This window comes from Eschscholzia californica, unplaced genomic scaffold (assembly GCF_041429995.1).
Source record: "Eschscholzia californica isolate CP2 unplaced genomic scaffold, dmEscCali1.0.p SCAF_5, whole genome shotgun sequence".
Lineage (NCBI taxonomy): Eukaryota > Viridiplantae > Streptophyta > Magnoliopsida > Ranunculales > Papaveraceae > Eschscholzia > Eschscholzia californica.
In genome coordinates, this window is record NW_028238472.1 from 11,097,269 (window position 1) to 11,113,875 (window position 16,607).

General features: G+C 34.5%; 1 protein-coding gene across 5 annotated transcripts; it reads left to right on the forward strand.

Moving 5' to 3' along the window:
• The first annotated feature begins 6,948 nt into the window (after positions 1–6,948).
• On the forward strand, positions 6,949–10,821 carry LOC147537025 (exosome complex exonuclease RRP46 homolog). 5 transcript variants are annotated; one of them, XM_086643263.1, is made up of 10 exons: positions 6,954–7,242; positions 7,438–7,526; positions 8,327–8,466; positions 8,580–8,693; positions 9,026–9,126; positions 9,252–9,272; positions 9,457–9,529; positions 9,606–9,673; positions 10,051–10,183; positions 10,505–10,821. In XM_086643263.1, exons 3-10 carry the CDS (start codon positions 8,361–8,363, stop codon positions 10,618–10,620), a joined length of 732 nt encoding a protein of 243 aa, XP_086499389.1. In that variant the 5' UTR covers positions 6,954–7,242; positions 7,438–7,526; positions 8,327–8,360; the 3' UTR covers positions 10,621–10,821. The 5 variants fall into 5 exon arrangements, with proteins under 5 accessions (XP_086499388.1, XP_086499390.1, XP_086499387.1 ...); XM_086643261.1 differs by lacking the exon at positions 7,438–7,526 and having other exon boundaries at positions 6,953–7,242; XM_086643260.1 differs by lacking the exon at positions 7,438–7,526 and having other exon boundaries at positions 8,301–8,466.
• The last annotated feature ends 5,786 nt before the right edge of the window (positions 10,822–16,607 follow it).

The following is a 16,607-nucleotide window of genomic DNA, read 5'->3' on the forward strand; positions in this document are numbered from 1 at the left end:
TTTTGATTTGATATTTATGGAACATTTAATTGTGGGATCTTGCTTTCGTCTGAAGATCATGTACATGACTTCCAAACAACGTCAGCTTCCTGTATATAATAATGCCCAATGCTTCTTGTTTTCATTCACACCCATCTTGTTCCTTTCGTTTTTCTTCTCTAAAATTTTTCCACCATCTTAGTTAGCCACATGAAAGGAAGTGAGTGAAAATCAAGGTTTGCTTAATTCTTTTTTGTACTTCATAGTGATTGGTTTTCATTGTTTCTCCTATTATATTGTCTTTGTTAGATTAATTTTGGTTAACATTTTTTGTTACTTTTGGGTCGAAAGTGTTAGATTCAAGATGCATGGCATCTTTAATTATATCAAGAATATTATGAGCAATCATGAGATTCAAAAATACCACAACCCCTTAAACCTTTAAGTTTTACTATATTTTTGGTTGGTGACATTTCTGGTCACCTTCTCGACGATCCCGCTCCAATAATCCTCTCACCGTTTTTCAATAATATCAAGTCAAAGTCCACTTCCAGGATTTCAAAGTTAGACAGGAAAAAAAATGTATTTCGTATATGTGCTCCAAGTGAATTGGATATACTAATGTCTAGGAATACCTTGTACTTCTTTTCGAGATAATGGAAATTTATATTTGTAGTTTTCTTTACCGTTGCAATAATGGAAATTTATATTTGTAATTTTGTTTACAGTTGCAATAATATTTAGACTAAAATAGAAAGATACTAATGTTTTATTCTGAAATTAAAGATGATTTTTTTTAAATAATTAATTCCATTATTCTATAGATGAGTAATTTTTAAGGGTCTAAACATTGGTTTGATTATCTTATGTATTCTTTTCTTTTTATGCTCTTTAGATATAATCATTTTAGATTGTTTTGGTATTTTATTCATCTATTTTGACCTCACAGATCTTTTTTGCAATACACGAGTGTAGTTTCTTACATGAAGGAAATGGCGTCCATCAAATTCGAACTCAGGAAGCTTCTTTTACAACTATTTTCCAAAATAAGGTCACGGGTTCGATTCCAGCTTACATTCCTTACAAACGTCAACTCTCAGGTAGTGTACTAAACTTTGAACCAAGTTTTTGCGTCTCACCAAATACCACAAAAAAAAAATCATTGACAAGTTAATGGCGTTATGTTTGGTAATGTCACTCAAGTCTTGATTCTAAACCCTAAATTTCCGAGACATCTGCATCAAAACAGATATAAATAACTTCACCTATACCGATGGGGATCATCAGTTTAAAATTCCTAGTACGTAATTTGAATCTTGCAACAAAAAAGAATAGTACGTAATATGAATCAAAATATGATTATTGTATTTTATGTGCATAAAATGGTTAATGGAGGAAGAGTTGATTGTTGGGGGCGGTATTAACATTTTTAGTATATTCACAAGTGAGGCCTACTCATTTCTTCAAAGAACTAGTAAGCATGTTCTCCAATAAAAGAATGGTATATTTCACAAGACTAGACCAACGTTGGGTCGATCGCTGAGACCATTCCATAAATCTGACAAGATTTTGTTCCAACAAGTTGATATAATTAAGCCACAAATTTTCTAGTAAATCTAAAACAGAGTAGAGAATACGTTACAAGTCTGTAGTAGATTCAACTTTTAGTTAATATAGCCATAACAACTAACCAGATACTCTACCTTCCCCTGAGTACCGTGTATTGGTTACCCATACCTTTTTGGGTGGGAGTTCGCGATCCCATACTCCAAACATGGACTAATGAACTTAATTTCTTCGTAAAGATCTATAAGCTTAATTAGTTGAGTTATTAACTACAACTAGTTATGATTATAAAATTAGTAGATATACAACTGCGGAGGGTAGGTATATCTATTCTATATGCATCATAAAGAGTATTTATTGTTTGGCAAAAATATTCCAAAACGTTGCAGACCCTAAAATAGCATGCAGAGGAGGTATACGGAATACCCCTAGCGTACCGCATAGTCCCATGGTAGCGTACTATGTGTCGGAACGAACTGCGTTCTAGGTGGCAATGAACTAAACAAAGCAATAAGTCTCTCTCTCTCTCTCTCTCTCTTAGACACACGCACCCGCACGCACGCACACACATCGTATCTTATCATACATAACATATTAAGTGTGTCAGTTTATATTTGAAGATAAAAAGTAATCATTAAGGAGATATAAAGTTCAGAAATTTTTTGAATCAGATAATTGACGGAAACACATAATCCAACTGAAGCAATACGAGAGACTGAAGTAATCACACCTTTGCATTTGATGAAATGAGGTCAACATGTTGCAAAAATGATGTTAATGTAGTAATCTTTTCACAGTCCACATGCTTCAGTAGAGTTGACATGTCCATGGGATTCTGAATAATTTCATGATACTCTGGCGCATCCTCATCCATTACGGGATAGTGAAATGCAGCGAAGCGTTTATCATCAAGAATCCTGCACCAGAGAAAAAGAGGTAGACTGAAGGAACTTGCAATGTCCACTCATTCAAGAACTACAAGAAACTTAAAACTGTTATCCATGAAGTTCAAGATTTACATTATTGTTTTGAGTATAATGTCATTATTGATTGATTTAAACCCGATCAAATATCAATATGTTTAGGAGTAACTTGGTAATGAGAGAATTTAATATTTCAATTTTTTCTATATAGAAACGCCCCTTTGTAATTTTGTACCAGTGAATTTAATTGTACGATTATTTTCTCTCGAAATAAGAAAGTACAAATTTGAAAACATATGAAAAATGTACTATTTTTCTATGATGAATTCGGTATCAATCTTAATTAAAGCAATCCAAGTAAAAATTGGGAAAAAAACCCCGACGATTAATAACAGAGTTGTGAGTTTGTTTGCTAAGATAATTTAGACAGAAAGATAATCTAGAGTTAGGTCGGTGGAAACTTAGGCTATTCAGTAGTTGCAAAACAAAATTACGTTTTTACTCAATTATTTTATTTTTCACTAACATTAATCCTTTTTTTTCTACGTTAAATTGTTTTATATCACATTGTCTCTTTTACTTTTTGGTGTCTCAACAATTTGATTGTAAATTATTTAAAAAGGGTAATTTTTTATGATAAAATATTAAGGTTACTTCGCATTTTTAACACTTAATCATAGAGCATAAACCCTACAAGGCTTGTCTTGTTAAGACATTAGTTGTTTTTATTCTAAAAGCTAGACAAGAAGTTTTTTTTGGGTTAATTCCGTTTGGGTTATTTTCCAAATGGCCCCCAACTTTGTGACCAGCTTCCTGCCTAGCCTTCAAGATTAGCAAAAATACCCATATGACCCCCATTTTGAGTTTCCGTTATAACATCGTTAACCAGTCAACATTTATCTCTCCTCCATCTCATAACCTCTCTCTGCCACCTCTTCTTCAAGCCAACTCGTCATCTTCTCCGGCGAAGGTCGCCGACCGACCAGTTTTCCGGCCGTGGACCTTCAAACTTAAAAAAATAATAATATTATTTTTATTTCATCTCTCCTCTCTCTCTCTAAAAAAAAATCATCTCCTCTCTCTCTCTCTCTAAACTCCGACAAAAGGAGTTTCCCTTCGCCGGAGGTCGGCAGACCTTTTAGATCGGCTCGAGCAGATCTGAAAGGTCTGCTCGAGCAGATCTGGAAGGTCTGCTCGAGCATATCTAAAAGGTCTGCCGACCTCCGGCGAAGGGAGTTTCCCTTCGCCGGAGTAGAGAGAGAGAGAGAGAGGATATGAAATTATAAAAAAAAAAAAAAAAAAAAATTTAAGTTTGAAGGTCGCCGGCCAGAAAATTGTTCGGCCGACGACCTTCGCCGGAGAAGATGACGAGTTGGCTAGAAGATGAGGTGGCAGAGAGAGGTTATGAGATGGAGGAGAGAGAAATCTTGACTGGTTAACGGTGTTATAACGGAAATTCAAAAAGAGGGCCATATGGGTATTTTTTGCTAATCTAGGGGGCTAGGCAGGAAGCTGGTCACAAAGTTGGGGGGCCATTTGGGAAATAACCCATTTCGTTTTGGCCTCCAATTTGTGACCAACTCACCGTTTTGGCCCCAATAAGTGTCTGGCAGTTCGATTTGGCTCCAAAGACTACTTTTCGGGCAGTGCTAACATCATCAAGTCAAATGCAATACTTACCTATACCTGAAATACCTTTAAGACCATATCTTCTCTCTCCCACTTCGAATCCCGAACAATCACATCAATCTGACTAATAAATGTCTTATTCTTTACCTTCTCAATACATTTACTTTCTCTCCTTTAACTTCATCAGACAATCACCACTGTGAAATTAATTCTTCTTCTTCTCTCTACTTTTCCATACTTTTTTTCTCTAGAAATTAATCTCCTTTCATGAAGTTAATAGAAACCTCATCTCTTCACATACTCACTTTATCTCATCTTTCTTCCTTAATGCTCACAAAAGAGAAAAGAAACATTTCTCTCTTAAAAAATTCATTAAAACAAATTTGTATAAATACTATGTTCTTCTTCTCGTATAAAAAAATTTATTTGTTAAATCACACGTAAAAATTAATTTTCTCTCTCTCTCTCTCTCTTTATATATATATATATATATATATATATATATATATATATATATATATATAGCCAAACCTGATTTTTTGCCCTAGCTTAGTTAAATCTGATAAAAGAATCGAGCTCCGTTTAAACGATTAGAGAAAATTTTGAAACTTCAATTCACGATATACTAAGTCAAACGATAGAGAAAATATATGAACTTTAATTATTGTTTGTATACTATAATGGTGATAACCCACAATTGCTGAAGCAATCTATTTTGGTAGCTATTGACCAAATACTTAATGAGGAACATGCCTGCTATAACCAAATATTGTTCTTGACTTTTAAAAAAACATATAATGTTCTTGAGGTTTATTTCACTTATTTTATGTAAATCTTACTTGGGTAAGTTTTAATATGATATTGCAGTAGTATTGACTTTATTCTTTACCCTCAAGATCTGCCTATCCTTTATATAAGATAGAGAGAGGAAGTTACAGAGAGAAAGATTTCAGTAGCTTTCTCTTATTTGGTTATCATCACGAAGTTCATCTTCGTCACGAAGTTCATCTTCGTCACGAAGTTCATCTTTTCGTCACGAAGTTCATCTTCGTCACGAAGTTCATCTCGTCACGAAGTTCATCTCGTCACGAAGTTCATCTTCGTCAAAAACAAATGCAAGGAAATTAAGTCTTACAGAGCGGTCTCTCATTTGGTTATCTAATTTCTGCTACCCATTTTTCCATCCTTACAGTAGTTTACCTTCATTTGTTTCATGGAGATAATGGAGAGAAAGTAAATGTGTTGGGAAGGTAAAAAATAAGGCATTTATCAGCCGGATTGATGTGATTGCTCGGGATTCGAAGTGGGAAAGAGAAGATATTGTCAGAGGGGTATTTCAGGTATAGGAAAGTATTGCATTTGACTTGATGATGTCAGCACTGCTCGAAAAGTGGTCTTTGGGGCCAAATCGAACTGCCAGACACTTATTGGGGCCAAAACGGTGAGTTGGTCACAAATTGAGGGGCAAAACGTAATTAACCCTTTTTTTTTAATTAACTTTGTTAAAAATTGAAAGAATTTATCCATGTCCTAATACAAGAAATTATTAAAGTCTCTTCTCTAAACATTATTCTTCCTTTATGAAAGACCTGGAAAAATCATGATAATTTTAGCATTTTTTATATATATGTAAATATTATATGTGAAATTTTAGAAAACTATTTCAAAACCATCAAACATATTTCATGAAAAAAAAGCCATCAAACATGGGGTACTCATAGCGGAAGAAAATTAAACGAACATTTAATAATCCAATGCAAGACTCAATCTTAGAAATTCCGAGTGCCACTTAGGATTTTTAGAGTTTTTTCTTAAAAACCATCTCCAATGCAACACTCTATTTGGATCTCTAAGATGACGTGTCGAGGGTGGAATAGAGATATCTCAAGAGGACACTCTAGAAATAGAGTGTCCTCTTGAGATATCTCTAATTGTCCACCTCATCAATATACGATTTTCAACCAATAGAAATCGAGTCTTCTATATTTTCTAAAATAACTAATTATTTATTTACAAAAATAACTATGACACATGAGTAAATAAGATAAGTTTCGAGTTTTGCATTGGAGACACAAAAAATTTGAGGATCTCTATTGACGCCACCTAGGAATGAGAATCTCAATTGGAACTTGACACATAAGTTGAAGAGAGATTTTTTTGAGTTTTGCATTGGAGATGCTCTTAGAGCATCTCCAATGCAACACTCAATCTTAGAAACTCCGAGTGCCACTTAGGATTTTTAGAGTTTTTTCTTAAAAATCCTCTCCAATGCAACACTCTATTTGGATCTCTAAGATGACGTGTCGAGGGTGGAATAGAGATATCTCAAGAGGACACTCTATTTTCTAGAGTGTCCTCTTGAGATATCTCTAATTGTCCAACTCATCAATATTTGATTTTCAACCAATAGAAATCGAGACTTCTATATTTTCTAAAATAACTAATTATTTGTTTACAAAAATAACTATGTCACATAAGTAAATAAGATAAGTTTAGAGTTTTGCATTGGAGACAAAAAAAATTGAGAATCTCTATTAACGCCACCTAAGAGTGAGAATCTCAAATGGAACTTGACACATAGGATGAACAGAGATTTTTTTGAGTTTTGCATTGGAGATGCTCTTAAGTGTCCTAGTCATCAAATTTAATTTTTAGACCAATAAAAAGCTTTTCTTTCTCAATCACTTTTTCCTATTAAATGTATGGGTGACATGTGTATCTATTAGAGTTTTTTTTAGAGTGTTGCATCGAAGAATGACTTGAATTAGAGACACTCAAGTTAGTCACATAGGAAAGAGAATCTCAATTGAGACTCGACCTATAAGCTAATTAGAGTTTTTTTAAAAATTTTGCATGGGAGATGCTCTAAGGCTAAACTTTCTGCCAAAAACTTGGTATGTTTTTTCCCGGCCAATAACAAAAGGTTCCATTCTTGCTAAAAACCCTAAACCCCAATTCTCTCTTTCAATTTTTTTTTTCCTTTTAGCACTTGCTTTCTCTATGCTACGAAAGAACCCTAGCTAGCTTGAAAACTTTCAGACATATTGATTCAAAAAAGGAGCAGTTTTCCTTCTTGGACGGATTACGAATCTTCGACTGCCTCCATTTAAACTTCGGTGTACAATCAGTCCGGCGAATCAATCAGGTAGCATAATCTGATTCAGTTTTCTCTGTCGACTTGTCTGTTCATCCTGATGCAGTTTAGTTATTTATTTTACTCCATCTTCTTTTTTCTTCTGATACTGATATGTTAGGGTTTTGCTGATTGATGTTGTTTACTGCTTCCATTATGAATTAGATTAACTATAAATGGGTTTACTGTTTGTTCTATGAGATATAGCTCCTTGAATTGCATTATTAAGTTCCACCATTGACACTAACTCAGACTTGGTGAAAGATCTCATTCAAGATGGACAACTTGATACAGAGGTATCTAAGATTTTCTGAAAATGAATGAGATAACCCACTACTCAATTCTTTCTTTGAATTCAAAAATGTAATTGATGTTTGCTGTTGTTTATTCTGTGATAATTTCTCATCATTTTCATAGAAAAATTCCCCTTTTTCAACTTTGTTTTTTCGATTCATTACTAAACACATTTGAGAATCTAGCAAAATATTAATACTTCATGGGTTTCTTGATTTCTCGGATATTGTTGTTCTGCCATTGGTGATGATAATTCGGAAGATGCCAAAATACAATTACTCCAAAACAAGAAAGAATATAAAACGAAAAACAAAAGAAATAACAAATCATTTATAATCAAATAGAATGACTAAACGAATTAACTGCGCTTTTAGGTTTTACTTTTAGAAGTAGTAGATGCATCTGAAGTAGAAGATAGGTTTCGTAGTAACTTCCTCACAATGTTTTTACTAACTTTAATTGAGGGTCTCCCCCGGACTGGAAATCCTGGTTCTCCGCATGTCTGATATCGTATGCCCAAATTTTGTAGGCATTCCTTTCAAATGGGTTTGTGTTTGAAGTAGTGAGCTTTACTTCCGTTGGGGATTTGTTCGTTTATCTAGGGCAGAATTTTTTTTTGTTCTAAATGTTAGTTTTTGTGTTTCTTCAACTTAAAGTCATGTAAAATTTGATGGTTAGGTCAAAATTACTCATTTTCCACAAGTTTCAGAAACAATTGATTGATTCTTTTTTACCTTGTTAATATCTTGTTCGTAATTTCTATGTATCAATATCAGTAACTTGGAACTTCTCCTGTCAAAAGTTGAAGAAGGTTGAAGTTTGAGAAAAAAAGGAAGATGAAGATTGATAGAGCGGACGGCCGCACACCTAACCAGTTAAGGCCACTGGCCTGTTCTCGCAATCTTCTTAATCGTGCTCATGGTTCGGCTCGTTGGTCTCAAGGTCATAATCCCTGTAACAAGTTCTTCTCTATTTAAATAAAGTCTTGTTTAGTGTTTTACATTGTTTTATGTTTGCTTTCTAGAGTTAATTTTAATGGGTTTTGATTGATTTAGGGGATACTATTGTTCTTGCTGCGGTTTACGGGCCAAAAGCGGGAATAAGGAAGAACGAGAACCCTGAAAAAGCTTCGATAGAGGTCATTTGGAAGCCCAAAACTGGGCAGATAGGTAAGTTACCAGTACCACATATTACCCAAAAACCCTGGCTTTATACAATAGTTTAGGACGCGATTATATATTTCTTTCCGCGTGTATATAAATTGTAAGTTATCTTTGGCGCATTTGAATTGCTACACTTGTGCACGGTTTTGCTTAGAGTTATGGTTCTCTTTTGATAATCTAATTTGTGATTTTCCAATACCTATATATATACTATGGAACTTACAATGAGTAGGTGCTGCTGTTTGTGACCTCTTACCATTGAGACTTGATATAATCAGATTTTTTTATAACTTTGCATTAATTCTTGGTTGTGCATAACATATTCCCATCTTGTTTAGGCCAAGAAGAAAAGGAGTATGAGATGATACTGAGAAAAACATTGCAAAGTATCTGCCATTTGAACATCAACCCAAATACCACAACCTCAATTATACTTCAGGTAAATATTCCCATATTGGTTGTGATATATACGCCATTTTGAATTGTGATAACATTCCAATGGAGTTTATTAGCGATTTTTGTGTAATTATTCATTCAAAACTAATGAGTTCTGTTCTTATGCAGGTTATTAATGACGATGGCGCTGTATCCTTTAATCTTATGTTGCCAATGAAAACAGTACAGTATTTATTAGCGATTTTACCTCAATAGCTCACGTAACTAATATATTCGTATAATAGCTTCCAATTTTGTAGTTCCAAGATCCTCTTTTATACGAATTCCTTCCGAGAGAAGGATCAGGTTGACTTCCTTGACATAATCTTTCTAGATTCTCCCTTGTGCTGTAAATGCAGCCTGTGCTGCACTTGTAGATGCTGGGATTCCTCTAAAACATCTCGCTGGTAAGTAGTCTCATGGTGTTTTCCTTTCTTTTCATATGTTCTCAAACCCATTCACTATTTACTCGTTTCTCTGCAGTCTCTATTTGTTGCGGTCTTTCAGAAAATGGGTCTGTGATTCTCGACCCCACCCAGGTCGAAGAGAAGGTTGGTTTTCTTATCAGTCCTAGCTGTTCATAATTTTCTTGATACTTATTTTGCAGCATAGGAATTAATTCCTGTACCATACGTATACAGCAATCCTTGTTAACCTATAAGTATGTGAGCAAGTTTGTTTTAATCTTTCTTATAGTTCTCCCATCCAAAATATCGTGTACCACCATTTAGCAGTCGTGTTGGTATTCAGGAAATATTTAGGTTCATAACTCTAAATGTAAATCGCTCGAGAACCTATTTATGTCCATAATCCGTAAACTAAGTAGATTGAGACATTAAGCTCCTTCCTGATATGTGGTTTCTTAGCTTATCTGTTGTTTGCTTTTTGATTAAAATCCTCAAACCGGTCTGTTTCTATAAAATGACAGAACCTGCAAGCCTTCACCTATTTAGTCTTTCCCAACTCAGTTCATTCAGTCCTTCCTGAAGAATCTTTACGGGCAGAAGGTGAACCAATGGAATATGGAATCATCACTTCTGTTAGTCGTGGTGCAATGGCAGGTATAATGAATTGTTCCTCAGTTTTTCGAATACCAAAATCTATCACTTTTTCAATTTCATGTTTTCATCTTATTTACTATTAATAGTACACCCCCCTATATGACCTTGTGGGATATCTCATTACCAATATCTCACGAAGATGTTCATTACCAATTTTACCAATTTCGATAAAATTGAATCGAGGGTGAACCCACCCAAAAACCTCGCATTTCCATTTCAGAATGATTTTCTAATTGAAAGAAGACGATATATTTCTTATTAACTGGCTTCTTTGTACACCAACGTAGGTTTTTTACACAGTTTACTTTTTTCTTGTTTTAGTGGATGACTACCTAAACTGCCTTGAACGAGGGAGATCAGCGAGCACAGAGATGTCAAAGTTTCTAAGAAGAAACTTCCAATCGAAACTTTTAGAAGATTCATCCAAGGTTGCGTAACTTATCATACATTTAACTGATGATCAAGTCTTACGGGCATACAGCTTGTAAACTTAACCTTTAGTATGACTCTGTTTGGATTTTGGAAACTATGAAGCTGTTGCGATATTCATTCTTGTGTTCTGTTGTCATGTATTCTTTAGTTATGAATACCAAAATTTCAGTACTCATTTTCAGAAATCGAACTTGTTATGTTTCATGTATAAGACCACTTGGGTTCTCCGAATTGACGTAAAATCCAGGAATCAGAGTAAAATAAAGCAGATCAAAAGAAGTAAATAAGTCAGAGCATTAAGAGTGGAAAACCCAAAACATCTGATAAATTCTGAGATTTGAATATTCACCATTAATGTGTATTCATACAGAAGTCTCAAGTCTGGTTAAACCAAGCTTTTGAAACTATCCAAACGTGTATCGAATAATCAGGTTGAACAAAGCATGTTGTTTTGAAAATAAAACTCAGACGATAAAATTGCCTTACTACTGTGACTAAAATCATGTTTCGTTACACCCCACCCAAGCTTCACTGCTTTCTCCCAAAGCTTCTGTCCTTTCTATCATCATTCTAGCTTCATCACTATTTTCAGAACTACTTGAAGCCATAGTTCTCGAGTGATGCTTACTCGAGGTTTTTTACTTGTTTGCTTCCTCGCGATAAAGATGACCTCTCAACCCCTTGATGGGGAAGAAGTATGAGTCATGTCCAACTTGGAAATCTACTGTTGAAACACGTCCTAAATTTCGGAGCAATTTATATAATAATATAAGTTGAGCAAACATGTGGTAGGGTTTCTAAAGCTATAAAAGTGAGATATAATTAGACCTGAGACCTCGAACAACATGAAGAACCAGTTTATATAATGATAGTTCGATAAACAATTAACATTACACCTAGTTGAAACAAATAACCAACGTGCTAATTTTCACATAAGTTATACATAAAATTGAAATAAACCAAAGATTTATACGTCCGAAAAAGTAAAATTTCATAAGGATGTTATTCAAAGTCGAATAATAAGCAATCTATTCTTGAATAAACTTTGAAGACACTTTGAACAATGACAAAAGACTCCCCTCTAACCTCATATATCAAAAGACAAACTAAAAATCCAAACAAATCACTTCAATCCTTTCTTCTTCATAGCAATTGTATTCCACATATCAGTTCGTTATACATAGACTGGTCTATAGAACTCTTCGTCGAAGTCAGTGCAAACCCTAAACCTTAAATCCTAAACCCAGTGGTTCTCACGAGGTTTTTGAACAGGCAACCGAACAAATAGAACTAGCTCTTAGAGTTGTTGTTTAATCTTCTTCGCTTAGCTTGATTCTGGACCTTCTCGATTCGCATATCATGTCTACAAAGTGGGCATGTGAGTTTCTTGCTCATCCACATAGATATACAGTTGATATGAAACATATGAGAACACTTGGTAACTCCTGCCTCTTCTTCAACTTTTAATTCATCTAAACAAACTGAACAAACTTCCCCACTTTCTTGAATCAATACCTTTTTAAGTAATCTTTCAAACCCATTATCAGAATTGGGTTTATTATGGTTTTCAGTGTCAAACCTATTAATTTCAGTCATAACAATCCTTTCAAACTCTAAACTAATATTAATTTCAGGAGAAGATATTAAATCCACAATTTGATCTTGAAAAAACAACATTCTTTCTTCTTCTTCTTCGGTTAGTGATGATGAGTTAGAAAGTCGAATAAGATTTGTCCTCAGTCGGGCAAGCTCCAAGACCACTTCATCAGCCATGATAGAACAGAACTTGGGTTCTTTCTTTAACTAACTGTTCCTCTGTTTCTCTCTCCACACTAACCAGATTGATCTCTAAGAATTCTTGTTGAAGAGAACTCCAGACGCAATTATATATATATAGAGTTGGAAAACCGACTTTCTAAATTTGGGGAATTACAGATATACTTGAACAAGAGTTACTAATTGTTGGAAATCTTCACTAGTGATAGGAAGTTTCCAGTTTGAGAAGGGAAATTTAGCAACTCTGTTGTGACCGTTGAAAATACACACACCCACTTATTGAACTGTTAAATTTAGGAACCTACTAACTAAAGGGTTAATTCCCTTTTGGCCCCCAATTTGTGACTAACTCAACGTTTTGGCGGTCATAATGTCCGCAGTTCAATTTGGCCCTCACAGTCCATTTTTTAAATTTACCAAAAATACCCTTAGAGGCCAAATGCAATTAAACACTTACAACATCTACATTTCCACCCAGTGGCGAGGCCAGAAACTTTTTTCCGTGAGTGCACATTTTTAATCTTCTTATGTCCTCCTAACTAGGTTAGGATTAGTATTTTCGGGTCACTTGAGGAGAAGCAACTGAAAATGTGTGGCAATATCCGTTCGGTCTGAAGGAGATGTCCTTCTGAAGGAGTGTCCTTCGACCAAGGTAACAATGCGATCAATTTCTCAACTAGGATAACGATGAGCTAATCATAAAGATCATCCAGTCCGGTCCAATTAGGGGTCGTAATGCTTTGCTAGAAGCCGCTTACGATCGTCGGATTATTTCGGTAATTCGCGGCTAAAATAGACCGGATCCTACAACGGGTTACACATAAGAGGGGTAACTTGATCGGAGAGTTTTGACTAATGGGAGCTAGGCTAAAGATGGATTGGATCCAACTAAATAAGCCAAAAGGGTTCGAATGGAGATTCTGAACAAAGATAGAAGAACCGAGGTTAAAAGAGAAGCCCGGGAGAAGGCTCATGTTGGCCAGCCATAGCATGGCCGACCAACATAAGTGGGCCAGCCAAGCGAAGCCCATAAGGGGCTGGTATGGCCGGCCAAAGTAAGGGAATAACCCTAATTAGGGTTTAGTCCTAATTATGGAATCTCAGTTAGATAAAACTCTAATAATGCATATCTTTTCTGAGGGACTTTTAGGATTCCTTATTTGAGTGGGACTCTACTAAAGTAATGCATATATAAGGACCATTGAGGATTCAGAAAAGGTGTGGAATTTTCTCAAAGAGAATCATCTCTCACACATCTTAGAGAGAAGATTAAAGAGAAAAAGCTTTCATTTTTTCTATCTAGTCAAGAAGAAAGGTTCTTCTCAACCTTCTATTAAGTTCTAGCAAACATTAAGGAAGGGGGATCGAGTTAACCTACTAAGTGTCTCAAGTAGAGGACGACAATTGGAGCCTTTGATCTTCACAATTGGAAAGGTTTGAGGAAAAAATTGTGTTGAAGTTTTGTTTTTCCTGATTCCTGTTCTTATTTGTTTTTGCATGAGATCCTGGATAACTAGTGTTAAACATTAGATGTTTGAGATTCCGCTTACAACATTAGTTAGTGTATTAGATACATACAAAACCCTACACTTTAACAGAAGTCTAAAATTTCTTAAGAAAGAAGATTCAATCCCACCTCAACTTAACCTATATGCCTAACTTGGTGATATCCGAATAGAAACTATCAGTTTATCTATCTGTAAAGACCGGGAAAGGATACTCTGTTTCTAATACAAATAGAGACTTATTAATAGAGTACAACAGAGAGAGTAACAAACTCAATTAAAGCATGGCAACAATGAGTAAAAGTTGAGCAAACTAAAAGAGATGCTCGCAGGTCTCATCAATAACAACAAATGACATATAATAAGACACGAGTCTTGAAGAAGAACGAGTTCGACATCAGAAATGGGAGCATTCCTTTCAATTTTTGTATAATTAAAAAGTTATAAACATCAAATTCTTTTGAACTTTTATAAGATGGAAGAGCAATTACAATTTCCTGTTGTGTAGTGAGTCGAGAAAGATGACTTAAATAAGATCACATTGTTTGAACTATCGTGATCAATAAGATCGGCATAATTCATAATCAAACTAGTTTTATTTCTTCCATGTGATGAAGTTAACGTGGTCTAATTTTATTGAGACACGGACATGGAGTAATACATATGAACAAGCACAAAGCCACAAAGTGAAGTAGTTGTTCATGATACATTATGAACAAAAAAAAGTTCAAACATGATAAATATGAAGCTCAATCAAGTTCGTTAAAGAAATAACATTAATCGAACTTCATGATTAACCAAGTTTGATGATCAAAATCATCTGGTCAAAATAAGGGTGAGATGATAAAATTAAGAATACGATTTGCTTCAACTAAGGTGATTCATCCAAGGGCCGGATCTACATGTGGGCTAAGCCGGGCTGCAGCCCAGATCTTCCCACCTGTAATTTCAACCTTGCGTCGAGTTTTTTACAATGAGGTTGTCGAGTTCCCTTATTAACAAATATTTGATTTTTTTAAACTAGTTCTCATATCAACAACTATTAACGTCAACAACTATAACATATATAAAGTTCTTCACTATTTTAAGGTTTTATTCTTGTGTATATTTCTCTTATCATATTAAAATATTTTAAGAAAAATTTCTTTTCGTACAAAGATTCCTATTAGTATCAAACCCAATGATGTCTATTTTTTTATAAAAGATAGATATAGAACCAATGATTCTGTGATTTAGCCAAATTTTTAAATTTTTCCAAATATAAATGCGAGCTAGTACTATGATTATGATCATTTATATAATCCGTTTTTTACAAAATATGTTTCTGATGCATGAATATTTATAGATATTAAATTTAATAGGGGGTGTATAGAAATTGAAAATTTTCGTGAACCTTAATATAAGTTCAGCCCATCCATACTCAGTACCGGCCCTGACTTTTTGGGGACCCTAGGCGAACGTATTGACGGGGCTCGAAAAAATATAAAAACTAAAATGTAAACTACTTTGTCAACTCTACTACCCAAACAGGTGTTATGTAAATGTGCATAAATAACACATATAATAATATTATCTATATATATAGTGTTACTTAAATCATGGGCCTTTAATTTTGGTGGCCCTAGGCGGCCGCCTGGGTCGCCTAGGCCCAGGGCCGGCCCTTCCTGGCTCCGCCTCAGGATTCATCACTTGACCAAGTCCTATAAGAATGACTTCTTTGTAAAATTGAACAAGAGACTGTTATAGAAACTTGATTGGATAATTTAGTTCATTATTACATGAACTTGAAACAATTAAATTTTTCTGTTCAATTTCAGAGTAAGTTGGTATATACGAATATTCGAAACAAAAAAAGGTACTGTATATAATAAACCTAAGATTTACTCATTTAGACAAATAAACTTTCATTCGATAGCATTTGAAAGTCTAAAAATAAACAATCAAACTTAAGAGCTTTCTAACTTTCGAATATATCGAAATTCTTGAGCGAAAGTCTAATATATATATAAAAAAAAAATCGAACATTTAAATCTTCTGTTTCTTCATAGCAATTGTATTCTTCGGAACTTCGTGTGTACCTGTAGTGTTCCATAAAACTCTTCATTGTAAGTACAACCCTAAACCCCAGTGATTCTTTAGGTTTTGGTAGCCGAATAAATAGAACTAACTCTTCGAGTTGTTGTTTAATCTTCTTCTTTTAGCTTGATTCTTGACCATCTTGATTTTCATATCATGTCTACAAAGTGGGAATGTGAATTTCTTGTTCATCCACTTAGATATACAATTGATATGAAACATATGACAACACTCAGTTACTCTTGCTTCTTCTTTAACCTTTAATTTTAAGTAACCTTTCAAACCCATGATCAGAATTGGGGTTTTCAGTTAACAATCTATGAAATTCAGTCAGAATAATTCCTTCAGTCTCTGAACTGATTCTACCCTCAGGAGAATATATTAATTTATCCTCTAACAATCTTATCTTGAAGTTTAAATTCATAATTTTATCCACAAAAGACAACATACCTTCTTCTCCATCATCTTCTTCTTCTTCCATTGGGCATGATGGGTCCACGTATCGAATAAGTTTTGCTCTCAATCTGGCAATCTCCATTGCAACTAAATATTCACTTTGATCAGCCATGATTGAACTAACTTGGGTTCTCTCTATCTCTTACTCAAACTTTCTCTCTGTTTTCCTCTCTTCACTA